Genomic DNA, 13,568 nt, shown 5'->3' on the forward strand with positions numbered 1-13,568 from the left:
TGTGGAAGTTGATTCTTACCATAGTGACAGCATCGGGCTTTCGACTTCTTCTTCCTATCACTGCTCTTTGAAGTTGTAACAACCTCATTGGAACCACGAGATTGCAATGGAAGGTTCCCTTGTATAACGCCAAACATGTCTTATGTTTAAGTAGCATCGAGGATATATGTAGAAATCTTACAGGTGTTGATGACATTTGAGCCCTCAAAGCATTGGGTACTCCATCAAACTCCGAAGGTATCTTGTAGAGAGCAGTCCCCACAAAATGAGCCTCTATAAGGGAAAATTGCATGTGTTGACATTGATTCTATACTTGTGTGACACGAAGTAAGAATGAATGAACAATATCTTGTAGATCAAACAACATTAGTTGGAGCTGTCTATAAAGGGTAATGGTACGCATAGGTGAAGGAGTCTCATACGACATTTGAAGCTTTGCTCAAATTGCTCGAGAAGTTTTGCAGGAATTGACTATTGGAAGGACTTTTTTAAGATGCAGCGATCAAAGTATGCACGAGCATCATTGGTATGCCATGTGAGCATAGCTTCTTCATAGTTCTCCTGATCAAAATCAGTTGGAAGAGGAGTAGGATTCTCACAAGCTTGAGACACAATGCACCATAACTGCTTTTGCACAAACCATGCTTTCATAACAACACTGCATGTTAGGTAATGAGGGCGGTGTAATTTGTCCTCATTGGAACAACGAGGAGGAGCCACTTGGGGGGAGGATAGAAAGAGAAGATAAAGGAAAGAAGAGGAGGGAGAGAGTATGGCCAAACCAACAGCACAGATTGCACTAAACTAAGTTCAATTGTAGTGGATACAAGCTAATCACAAAAACACAATGCTAAAATCACAAAAATCTGCAAAAAAAGAGCCAAAAGATGTTGCCAGCATTGTACCAATCAGTAGACGATGAGAACACGGGTATGCTGAATAAAAAACGGCAATCGTTTGCAGTTCATGAGCCACCTCAGGTAGTAAAGGGAAGTAGACTGAAAACGCATCCGTGTGAGTACAAAAGATAGGCTGGTGATGCATAAAATGCAGAAAACGCAGATGTGTAGGGGTGTAAATAGTATGATTGGCAGTAGCAAGGGATCGCTTGATCTCAGCCGAGGGCAGAGAAGGATCTATAATTAGCTAAACATAGCACCAAGAGGGTAGATCTTGAGATTTGATACCATGTTAGAAGTGGATGCAATAATGGATGCATAAACAAATGCTGAAATAGAGCTGCTGAACAGAAGATAGAAGAGAAAACAAAGAAGAACATTGCAAAGAAAAAGAACTTAGAAGAATGCTTGGGAAATGGAATCCATAGACCAAACATGAGATAGTTGTGTGCAAGAGTGAGTCACTGGCTACATGGGCATTGGCATTGGCTCCCTCTTTTCAATAGAACTTGAGGTGATGAATAAATAACTGAGGAGGAAAGCCTAGAATATAAAGGGGCAAAATACTACCATAAATGGCAGCAAGTTGGCTAGCATTTAATGCTGGTTGACCAGCGTAAATGTCTTGATAATCATCATAACGACCATTATAAAATGCCTAAAATACCTAGTAATGTTGGGCATAGCCCAGATTCACACATGAGTTGACTAGATTGTTAACAACCTTTGCCACTAAAGCTAGCATGGCTACCATCAAGATTGTTCTTGCTTTAGCCAACCATAGAAGATGGCCAGTATGTTTGTTGGATGTTAAGTTAGCCTTTTTTAATGGTGATTTGCAAGATGAAATCTATGTTGAGCAGCCTCTTGGGTCCTCGTCTTCTAATGGTAAAGTATAGAGGTTGGAGAAGGCCCTCTACAGCCTTAAGTAGGTTCCATGTGCGTGGAATGAGAAGATAGACTCTTTTCTTTGGGAGAAGTTGGGGTATCTAAGATCTACTTTCAATCCGAATCTTTATATCCATAGTTTGTACTCTATGTGGACAATCTCACTTTGAAGGTGACTATGCCTAAATGATCAAGTAGACTAAGTAGACACTTAATAACGAGTTTGAGATGACAAATATGGGGCTTCTTCACTTTTTTCTAGGCCATGAGATATGGTAAATTGAGAGGGGGATCTCTCTCTCCTAGTAGTCGTATATGTAGGAGCTCTTGGCTACTTTTGAGATGACAGAGTGTTGCACTATATCTATCCTATGGATTTGAATTGGAAGGCTTTGGTTCATGTTGATTCATTGGCAGTGGATGCTTTTAGATGGCAATAGTTGATTGGATCATTGATTTGGCTTCTTAATATTTGGATTGGCTTGTGTTTTCTAGTTGATTTGATTGTAGGGTTCATGAGTGAGACCAAAAAGGTTCATTGGCAAGTTGCCTTGTAGATTTTCCTAAAGGGAATCCTTGACCTTGGCCTCCTTCGTCCAGAAGGTGCAATATCCAGATAGAAGACTTCAAGGTTCGAGATACTTTGAAGGGGCCTTCTCTCCTTTAGGCAGCCATGGTCCTATCATCACATGGGCTTGGTGGATCATCACTCATTTGGGATGGGTCTTGGTACTTGGTAGGTAAAGAGTTTGCATGACACTATTGCACCCTTGGCAGCTCAAGCTCAATGAGCGGCTTTCTTGTGTAGATCATTAATGGAAGTGTGTGGACTTTAGGTGCTCCTATCATCTAGAATAAGCCACAAGGGGTGGACAATTGATGTGGAGCAAGTTGACAGGTTAGTGGGACACTAAACCAGCCATTAAGTTGTGTGGCAGAGCTGGGGCTGCCAATCATGATGACACATCATCAAGTTGCATGGCCACTCCACCACCAAATGGATAGATGGTTGGAAACCACCCAAGACCAAAATTTTGGACAGGCTGTTTGGTCAAAAGCCCTCAAAATAGGGTAGAAAGTAAAAAGACTAGTCTTCTAGCACACAATGGTTAGATTTTTGGGGATTAAGATCATCGTACGAGAACCGTACGATGTGCATGGCTCTGACTATATTCTATGTATCTTATGAATGTGTACTATATGTGTATGGAATACGATACTCGGGCCAAATTTTTGCATTCAATTGATGTGTTTTTTGGGGAGTCATGGTTTTCCTCCTTTTCTCTTTCTTATATATATTTTGATGCATGAAGTTAGTTTTTGATAGTGCACATTTTTTGATTTATCGATGCAATCAATGAATCGATAAGAAGTGCTTTCATCAATAAAGAAATCACTTCATCATCACTTCCTTTATAAGAATGTGAAGTCCTTCATATGTGAATTCTTTGATAGTGTACATTTCTTGATGATTGATTTGTATCAATAAATCAATAAGAAGTGTTTTCATGAATGAGCATGCCACTTCATCATTACTTTCTTTATAAGAATGTGGAGTCCTTCAAAATCTATACCCTTGACAAAATAATTTGTGCCCTTTCTAATGCGCATCTTGTTTAATAAGGAGTTTGTACCTTTAGAATACACACTGCTTTCAAGGAGTGTGTACTTTTCTTATCCATGTAAGTTTAGATAAAGATTTTTTACCTAGATCAAGCCAATTAGTTCAAGATAGAGCTTATACTAATTGTTCCAAAACTTTTTTATTGCGAAGGACCATAGGTTGGCCTAGTCTTAGGTTGGACTTCGCAACCTAAAATCTAAAAGGCACTACACTAGTTAGTATGTAGTATTCTTTAATTCTCAAGGAACTTATTGGAGTCCATTACCATAGCCACTCGACCTATTATACTTTTGTAGTCACTTGTCTCGAATTATGTTTAGTAATACTAGGGTTGCGCAATAGCAATGTTTAGATTGTGCTAGTATAATTTGCTATCTTGTTAAGCAAAATGTTCAGTGATACTAGGATTGTGTAGTAGCAATATTTAGATTGTGCTACTATAATTCACTATCTCACTAAGCAAAATATATAGGATTTAGACAAGTGATGGGGCTTATGATCTTTGGCAAGTAGGGTGATAATTATGTATCATATGGCTTATGTGTAGCAATGAGATAGAATTGGAAAGTACGTGCTTTGAAAATTGTAGAGTCACAATATGTTTCTTAGCTTGTAATTATTCTCTCTATCAAGGGTCACTTTTCTCAAACATGGCTAAGATATTGAATTGTCTTTTTGAGTATATCTTGTTGCAAATAAATCTTGTTTTAGTTCAAAAGGTTCCTTTGACATTATTCCAATATGTTTTCTTCAAAGCTATCCCTTTGTTATCTTCTAAAGCTTGCATGTACATAGTTTGGGGTTTTGTCTTCTATGGTTTTGTATTGTTGTGATACTTTTTCATTTTTGCTTTTGATGTGAATTCTTTCATTGTTAGTATAAGTAGGGCTATGTACATGGTGTTTTTGATTTGTGATCAAAGTGTTGGCGCACTTATTTGCACCCCACTTTTAGTTTAAGGACAATTTTTTGGCCTAGGCTTTTCTAATTTGAGCCTATATGCATGTCTAAATTAAATTTGACAGTTAGGACTATCTTGGGCTTGGAAGAAGGTGAGGAGTGCATTGTGATTGGTACATTATACAAGCAAATGCAATTAAAGCCTTCCATTTTGGATGAGTATGCCAAGGAGGTATAGTGTCTCGTTGTTTTTTGATGCTTGCATATGAGATAACAAAATTAAAGTAAACCAACAGGTATTTTAATCCCTTGTCTTTTACTTTGTATCCGTTTTATCATCTATTTTTAGTAATTGGCTGTTCAATCTTCTATTTCTAATTTTGAGCCTTGGAGTTAGCAACCGTATGAGTGTAGAATAGTGGCCATTCTCCGTAACTCATGAAGATCTTATCTACCTTTTTTCTGGAGGCATGTTTGACACTCCAAATTGCTTTTTAGAAGGCAGTTTGACCATTATCGCTATTTTGACTGTACCTTCACACGATGGTCTCCCATGTGTGGTCTGTGCTGGCCCTATGATTTTCCTGTTATAAACCATGTCCGCCTAGAAAAATTGGGAAACTGCTTTGTGAGTAGTTCCTCTTTCTCCTCTTTCTCAAACTTTGGTGGATTAGATATTAAGTGCCACAACATGGCATGGTGGTTAAGGGACTACTTATGTATTGTAGGCCCTTCTCCAAGCGAGATATGTAGTTTTGAGGGCAGTGGTGTTGCAACTAAAGGAATATGTGGCTTATGTACTCTAGGTCCTTTTCCGAGTGAGATACATGCCTGAGATGGTTTTTTGGTAAGCCTGAACTTTAAGTTTGGCCTAGCCCTTTGTCCTGGCTCACATTAGTCTAGGGTTGGAAAAGGTCCCATCCATCCTTTATTGCATCAAGGATCATTTACAATTGATCACATTGTCTTGCTATCAAATGGTTACCTTTTTGTGAAGAGGTGGAAGGTTGCATTTGAATGGAAAAGTTGAATATGTGAACTGTTGAAAGATTGACAAACAGATGGTATCTCAGTGTCATGTACCGAAGTTGCTTGTTGCTTTGTTGTGAGTTCTGTTTTAATAGTAATGCTCTCATGTTTGTTTACACTTCTTCAACTGTTTGTGAATATGTTGCACCATTCATGTCTTCGCATGCAAAGCCATTAAGGAGGGTAGAGCCCATGGAAGACAGATCTATAGTTGTTTTGTGGATTCTAGCAAAGCTTTTAACATAGTGCCAAGGGCCTAACTGATGCAAATGTGATATACTATGGGAGTAGCTAGAGAGCTTCCCTATGGTATTTTAGCATTGTATGAGTAGGTGGCTGGCAGAGTAGAAACACTTCAAGGTCTTTCATTTCTCGATGGTTGGCAAAGTATAGATACATGAGGGTCTTTCAACTCATTCACTTAATAAAACACCATAAATGGAAAAGTTTTGCTAACCTTTAGGGGATTGTATAGAATGTGTTTTTTTGCGGAATTATCTGCAATGGCCTTGAGAATGCATGGATCCTTTCATCCAAGTTGTTTTTCACAAGGCCCTGTGGATTTCTACTTCCCTTTTGGAGTTGTGTGTGTATTAGGTTTTCCATCCAAGCCTGCAAAATTTGTAGACACTAAGAGTCATTGCCGAGGGAACTCAGAAACATAGGAGATGAATGTATAATGAATCATGTACAATGCTGATACAAGGAGTGGTCTTAGGGTTTTGTGTTTTTGGGACCAGTATTGAGGTGAGCAGAATTGAGTTAAAGACCCCGATCCAAGCTTGGAGATGACTGCACTGTCCATTGCCGATGAGGTGACAAAACCTATGGACAATGATGCTCTATGTGGGGATGAAATGTAGTCTTTCGGATAGGGAGATGTCAGAGAAGACACTGGATGATTGTGGATGGTTAGAGAGGGAGCGGAACTCAGGCCTTCAGAGCTCAGTGATGAAGATGATGCTGTAATCTCTCTGGAATTGTGGCTGCTTCAAATATGATTTCTGGGCAGTCAATTGGAGGAGAAAACACAAAAGTCTGATGATCTCTGAATGAGTGGCAGCAATCAGGTGACTGCTGGGCAGTCCTTCAGGAGAGGCAAACAGAGAGATCTGCTGTTGAAGGCTGTTTGCAGCAAAATGCAGGGGCTGAGAAAGATGGTGACAACTCCTTGATACTGACTGAATGCTGGGTGGCCACATTGGGCAGCAAATGCTGAGTGTGCAGCTGCTAGATCAGAAAATGTAGCTAGGCAGCAAACCTTGATTGGGCGGTTGCCAGCTGACATGGGTGAACCTCGGGCTGATGAGGCGGCAGTTGTAACCAACCATTTGTATATCAACTATTACCAAGACATATTGCCTCAATGATTTAAATCAATTTGATGCTCATTTACTTTGAAAGGTGATTTATATCATTTGAGTGTTTCAAAATGTTCATCTTTCTACTCAAGGGTAGCCAATGGTTAGAATGCCATAGAATTATACTTGGGTTCCCATTGACAAGATGCCCAAGAGAAATTACATGTTTAGAATAGTGGTCAATTTGATCAGAAAGGCCAGATGACACGCTTTTTCACTTAGATAGTCACATTGACTAGAAGGCCATATAATGAGTGGTTTCAGAAAGCAAAACTAGATGCTTATAATCAAAGAAACAAACCATGAACTGGTGAACCTATACAATTAAGCTCTTTAGAATCTTAATTTGATAACTACTACAATTTAGGAGATTACTATTTTTGAAAGTTGCTCAAATGGAAATTTTGTTTCCGTCAAAGGCTCCAGAATTTGACAAGGAACAAATTTGTCTTCAGCAGCTATCTCAAATTACACTTGTCATTTGTAGCCTCTACTTTTTACTTTTGAGCACATAAGCTTCACATCTATATATTGGAGGTCTCTCTCCATATTTTCGATAAGCTCTCATGTTGAAATATTTGTTCCATGCTTTGTACTCTCTTATCTATCACTCATTCAAGAAGCGCTTTTAACTTAGCTTGGTCTAATGCAAGTTTTAAAAAAGAAAATTAGCTTGTTGCCTAGAGTATATAGAAATGAGAGTTTCAAAACCCTAATTTGTAGCAAATCAGTCCTTTGTATATGGTTCAGGCACTTGGTGCTTGTGGTTTGTTTCAATAAATTCTTGTAAAGGGGGAGGGGTTGGTTTTCTTCTCAATGTGGTGTAGACTTTTTTTTTCTCTCTCTCCCTCTATCTTTTGATTTTCATGGGGATACTTGCTCAAGTTGATTAAATTCAAAGTATTATCATTCTTGCGTTTTTCCTTGCGCTTATATTAGTATCATAGCAAGGACAACTTTCTTGAAAGAACTCTTTTGGAGTGAGGAGATATTTGGGCCCTTGCTTAAGCTTTTTTACCATGTCAAGAGGCAAAGAGAAGAATTTTAGCAAACAATCGGAAAACTTTTGATGCTGTGTATCTATATATTTATTTGACTATGAAAATATACAAAGATACAGGGTAAAAGCGGATTCGAAAATTCAAGCTTCGATGGAGAGAAGTGCTAAAGTATGGGTTGAAGTGAAGGTCTTTGAAGATTTTTTCACTGAGAAGGCTCTTGAGATAGATGGTATTACGGTTGTGATGACCTATCTCAGTACGAAAGGTGTCAATGTTATTGATGTATCTAAGTCTATGAAAGGTAATACATTACCTATAATTCGAGAGCAGTGACTTCAAAGTCTCATCATACACAAGCTGCTTCTTGTTGTTTCAAGAATTTCTCCATGGAGAAGGACAAGGAGAAAGTCAAAGATCTAGCTATTTTCATTGTAGTTGAATCTCTAAAGATGCTTTTAGCAAATGAAAATAATGCTAAGAGAGACGTCAAGTATGGAGAGAAGAGCATTAAGTGTAACATTTATATCTTAAAAAGATATGTCTTTTACTAGTCAATTTGATGTTGCTTTTGATAGTGAAGATTATACAGAAGCTAAAGGACTACATATGTGATGGATGCTAGGTAAGCCTCCAAAGAAGATCTACTAAAAAAGAAGACCAAGATGTTAGACCAAAATAAGTGAGATAAACAAGAATCAAAGTTAAGGATGGAGGTACATCAATTTGCCATTCAAATGGAATCTAACATATTAGTAGTTATTAGTAGAACATACAAGAGAAGGGCAATGTTTCTCTCGTGGAGAAAAATGATACATGGGTGGCCAATGTCCTAACAAAGCAAAGATAAAAAACTTGTCCCAAAAGACATCTCAAGCAAATGTTGTATCTAAGGAATCTTTAAAATAGGATGAAACTCCATTAGAGAAACAAAAGCTTTTTATGGCTTGTGGTAAGATTGCTAATCGGTTCGTTGTTAATCATTTTGATACAAGGGCTACATATCATTATATCCATGCTCGGATTGTTGAAGCTTTACATCTATTAAAGGAGAGATTTGGATGGCCAGAAATGTGAGGTGGTCCTTTTCAAGGAATGGAGTTTCAAGTTACTCCCATTTTTTGAAACTTCGAATTGAGATTCACGATTGTGTAGATTATGAGAGTTTTGTCATGGGAGATCTTAGTCATTGTGATATTGTATTAGGAATATTGTGGCATAGAAGAATAGATCCAGCCATTGATTGGATTAAAAATAATTTAGATTTTCTTTGAAGGAAAAAAAATGCATGTTTTAATATGGGAGTGAAAGAAAACTCTATTTCCATCTTATCCCATGTATAAATTTGTAAAGCAATGAAAAAGTCAAATTCTTTGTGTGTTATTTTTATCAAAGATTCTAAGAAGAAGTCTAGAATTAAAGAGTCTATCGTAGATATGAATGAGGAGCGAATGAATTTCTTAAAGAAGTATCAAGATTGTTTTGTAGACACATTGCTTGGTGAGTTATCACTAGAGAGGCCAGAAGATTATCACATTTTCCTCATTCCTAAGAGATCACCTTTAAATAGGTCATTCCTATTGTGTGAGTTCAACATAACAAGAGGAGATTACAAAGGAGGTGAATGAGCTCTTGGAGAATGGTTTAATCAGACAAAGTTCCTCACATTTTTGCTCTCTAGTTTTCTTAGTGCAGAAGAAAGATGAATCTTAACGTATGTTTGTGCACTACAAGGCCCTCAACAAAATTACAATTCAGAATAAGTTTCGAATTGGAAGGATTGATGATAACTTGGATAGATTGAATAGATCTAAAACATTCAACCGGATTGACTTAAAGAGTGGCTATCATCAGATAAGGATTACTTCTCTAGATATTCATAAAATGAAATTCAGGACAACTTTTTGTTTGTATGAGTTTCTTGTGCTACTATTTGGTCTCACTAACACTCGTGCAACCTTCAATAGAATGATGGAAAGAATCTTTAGAGCATATCGAAAGTTTATAGATACTTTTTTTGATGATCTTTTAGTTTATTCAAAAGATGAAGAAAAATATAAGCAATACTTGAAAATAGTGTTTTAAGAACTATATAAATACAAGCTTTATATAAATGGCAAAAAGAGAGATTTTTTCTAAGAAGAGATTCACTACTTGGACTATATTGTATCCAAAGATGGGATTTAGATGGATCCAGAAAAGATCAAGGCTATTGTAGAATGACTAGAATTGATTAGTGCTTATAAAGTTTGAAGTTTCTTAAGATTATGCTCTTATTATACGAGATTTATCAAATGGTTACTAGGCCATTGTATGATTTGACTAAGAAAGCAGTGGCATTTTGGTGGACGAAACTAGAGAAGAAAGCTTTTGAAGCTCTAAAGGTCTATTTCAAGAAAGGACTTGCTTTAATTATACCTAATTTGTCAAAACCTTTCTATGTGAAATGTGATGCTTTAGGAGGTTACATTGGTACAATTTTAAACCATGAAGGATTTGTAGTTGCCTATCCTAGCAGAAGGTTGCAAAATGCAAAAAAGAATGCCATTATTCAAGCTTTAAAAGATTAGGGACACTATCTTTTAGATGGAGAATTTCTCATCAAGATGAACACTGACAGTCTTAAACATTTTGCTTAACCAACCAAAGTTTTCTAATAAGGATATTCGGTGGTGTAATTATTTTGTTTAATTTAACTTTTGGATATTGCATACTCTTGGGAAGCAAAATAAGATAGTTGATGCCTTGTTAAGAAGATCTGAGATTCATGTTGTATCCATGATTCATCATAAAAAATTCACTAGTATAAGAGACATGTATGCCTCTGATGAAGACTCTAAAATTCATTTGGGAGAGTTTATAGCTTTATAAAAAGATAAACTCTTATGTTATCAAATATGAATTTTTTTAAAATGGAGAATAAGTTGTGTGCTACTAAATATTTTAGGCCTAAAGTAATAGAAGAATATTGTTGCTTCTTGCATTGCTCATACTAGTCAGACGAGCTATCTAAAGATCTCAAGAAAAACAAAAAAAGTAGTAGATAAGTATTGAAGACACTTGGCTTTACAAGAAGGAGATTGAGTGTGGTTGAAATTTGACAAAGAAGCCCTAACAAGCCTTCATCCCAAGTTACTAAGCTTGTAGCAAGAAATCATGGGGCATTTGAAGTTATTGAAAAGATTAATGATATTTGTTACATGTTAGAACTTTCAAAGCATTGGAGAATTTTCAATGTTTTTAATTTATTTTTTGAAGCCCTATGAAGAGTCTCCACCATTGAAACTTGTGATAGAGCATCCACATGAAAGAGATACTTCAACTAGAGCAAATAGTTTTTCATATGATTAGGAAACGAGAAACGAATATTTTTAGAAAATATTTTTTAAAAATTTAAATATTACTGTCATTTAGATTCAAAACCAATGGAGTATCTAAAGGCTTTCTAGCAATACTTGTAGCTATTGAAGAAGTTGTAGGACCAAAAATACTTCAAGCAACATCTTGAGGACAAAACAGATTTCAAGAGAGAGGGATGTAACAAACCTTTTGTATAGCAATTGTCACCAATACATATTGACTCATCGATTCAAATTAATTTAATGCTCATTTACTTGAAAGGTGATTTGTATTTTTTGAGTGTTTAAAAATATGGTTAAATATTCATATTTCTTTTCAAGGGTGACCAATGGTTAGAATGCTCTAGAATTATACTTGGGTCATCATTAATGAGATATCCAAGAGAAATTACAAGTTTAGTCCGGTGGTCATATCGAGTAGAAAGCCTAGATGACTAAGACTTTTTCACTCGGAAAGTCACATTGACTAGAAGCCCATATAATGAGTAGTTTAAGTAGTGTCAGAAGGTCCCCAAGAATAAAAGAACTCTATTTTTTTATACACAAACCAATGAAGAAAGCTTGCACGACATGAACAAGAGACCAATTGGGTACAATCTCCTCCCATGCATTGTGTGAGCGCTCCACAAAGCATGTATTTAATATACTATTCATCTTCAAGCTCAAATAATAGCCCAATTTACAAAATAGTATGCTTTAGCTTTTGAGTTTGCTTTTGTGCCAATAAAGAATTAAAGCTAATGGGCGCCCAAGAAGTCAGGCGATACCCAAATCAATGTCCACTACAAGTATTTAAATCGTGCGCCCATGCACATATAAAAATAATAAATAAATATCAAGCGCTTTGATAAATAAGCACATAAAAATATAGGTGCCATGCCTAAGATACGCGTCCATCAAAAATTGATGATAAAGCAAAATCAGATGCTCATGATCTAAGAAACAAACCATGAATTGATGAATCTATCTAATTAAGCTCTCTAGAATCTAGATTTGACGACTCCTATAATTTAGGAGGTTATTATTTTTGAAAGTTCCTCAAATGGATATTTTGTTTATGCTAAAGACTTTAGAATTCAAGAAGGAACAATTTTGTCTTTAACAGCCATCTCAAATTCTTCATTGTTTGAGAGATTTTTAGAGGAGAAGGTTTAGAGGTTTCTTTCTCTAAAAAAGTGATGTATGGTATTTAGAATAGGATAGGACATGTGTCATTTTGAAGAGATAAGTGTTCCTACTCTTTGTAGCCTCTACTTTTCACTTTTGAGCACCCATGCCCTAGACTTATGTAGTTGAGGTCTCTCTTTTCATTTCCAATAAGCTCTCATGTTGAAATTTTAGCCACATGCTTTTTGCTCTCTTATCTATCATTCTTCCAAGAAGCACTTTCTACTTAGCTTGGTCTCCTCATTGACACTTTGGATTGCGTGTAGGGATTGATTAGTCAACATTTTTCTTTAGTTAGTGCAATATTCTTCCTTCATCCTTTGCTTCCTCTCTTTCTCTCTCTTTGCTTCTCTTTGTGATTGTGTTTCTTTTCTATTGTGCACTCTCACATGGTATCCTCGTCTAAGTGAGAACATAGTTTGGTGATTTCTTGCAAAAGAGCAGATTTTAATCGCAGAGGAGCTGCCGTGATGTTCAAAATGCAAAATTTCAGCTTACATTTATTGTATTTACGGTCCATATAGGTGCTTCAAAGCCCAATAGATCCTTTTGATGACTAGGCTATACTATCCAGGACGAGTTGGCCTTGTCTAGTCATCAGACGGCCCCATCTTTCTTGTAAGAATGCAAATTTGCATTTTCTAGGTGACCACATCTTGGTGTAGGCGATAACATCCTAGTGCAGACAAGTGCTTTCTGGTTGCAGGCGACAACTTTTTCTTGACAGACGACATATCTATAGTCTCTGTAGCTGGCTGCCTTCTGTCTTTCTTGCTATCTCTATCAAAATGTAGATTTTTGGGTGATTGGAAAATGGAAGATATCTTACTCATTCACTAACTTTGATGACTCAAAGGAGCTTTTTCCTAGACACTCTTTTGAGCGGAGATGCGATTATTGTGATTATAGTCGGGAAGAGGAGTTTCCCATTCGTACCCGTCCTCCTTTCATTCATATTTCACATAAGGTTTCATTCTTAGTGAAGATGTCGTCCTTGATACCCTCGGTGGAAGTGCTTTCGTAACTTCATTACCCAAAGAAGATAGACTCAATGGTTTGAACTATTCATTGTGGTTATGTAAGATAGAGTGCATACTCGACACCTTTCATCTTTAGGCTCTTGTTTTAGATTTCATCCCTTGTCATAAGGAGGATCCAATAAATAGGACTTCTGTGAATCACACATCCTTGTGGGATTGGCTCAACTCTAGAGCTTGATTCTTTCTCTTTATGAGTTTATAGGATTCTTTCCTTGTGCATGTTCGTAGGTTGAAGACCGCAATGGAAGTGCGGAAGAAACTTGTATATTTGTATTAGCACAAGATGTTTTCACACAAGATTTG

At 36.7% G+C, this 13,568-nt stretch overlaps 1 protein-coding gene across 4 annotated transcripts in view; it reads left to right on the forward strand.

The window, feature by feature from the left end:
* The window catches only part of POLD2 (DNA polymerase delta small subunit), a 78,256-nt gene that overhangs the window by 34,481 nt on the left and 30,207 nt on the right, over positions 1 to 13,568 (forward strand). For all 4 annotated transcript variants that reach the window (XM_087688330.1, XM_087688332.1, XM_087688331.1 and 1 more), the window contains exon 3: positions 4,437 to 4,543. In XM_087688330.1, the coding sequence (XP_087544456.1) occupies positions 4,437 to 4,543 (107 nt within the window). The remainder of the gene's footprint in view (positions 1 to 4,436; positions 4,544 to 13,568) is intronic.

The sequence above is a fragment of the Lygodium microphyllum genome, chromosome 11 (genome assembly GCF_053477565.2).
Source record: "Lygodium microphyllum isolate KBCC chromosome 11, Lygodium_microphyllum_v1.1.10, whole genome shotgun sequence".
Classification (NCBI taxonomy): Eukaryota; Viridiplantae; Streptophyta; class Polypodiopsida; order Schizaeales; family Lygodiaceae; genus Lygodium; species Lygodium microphyllum.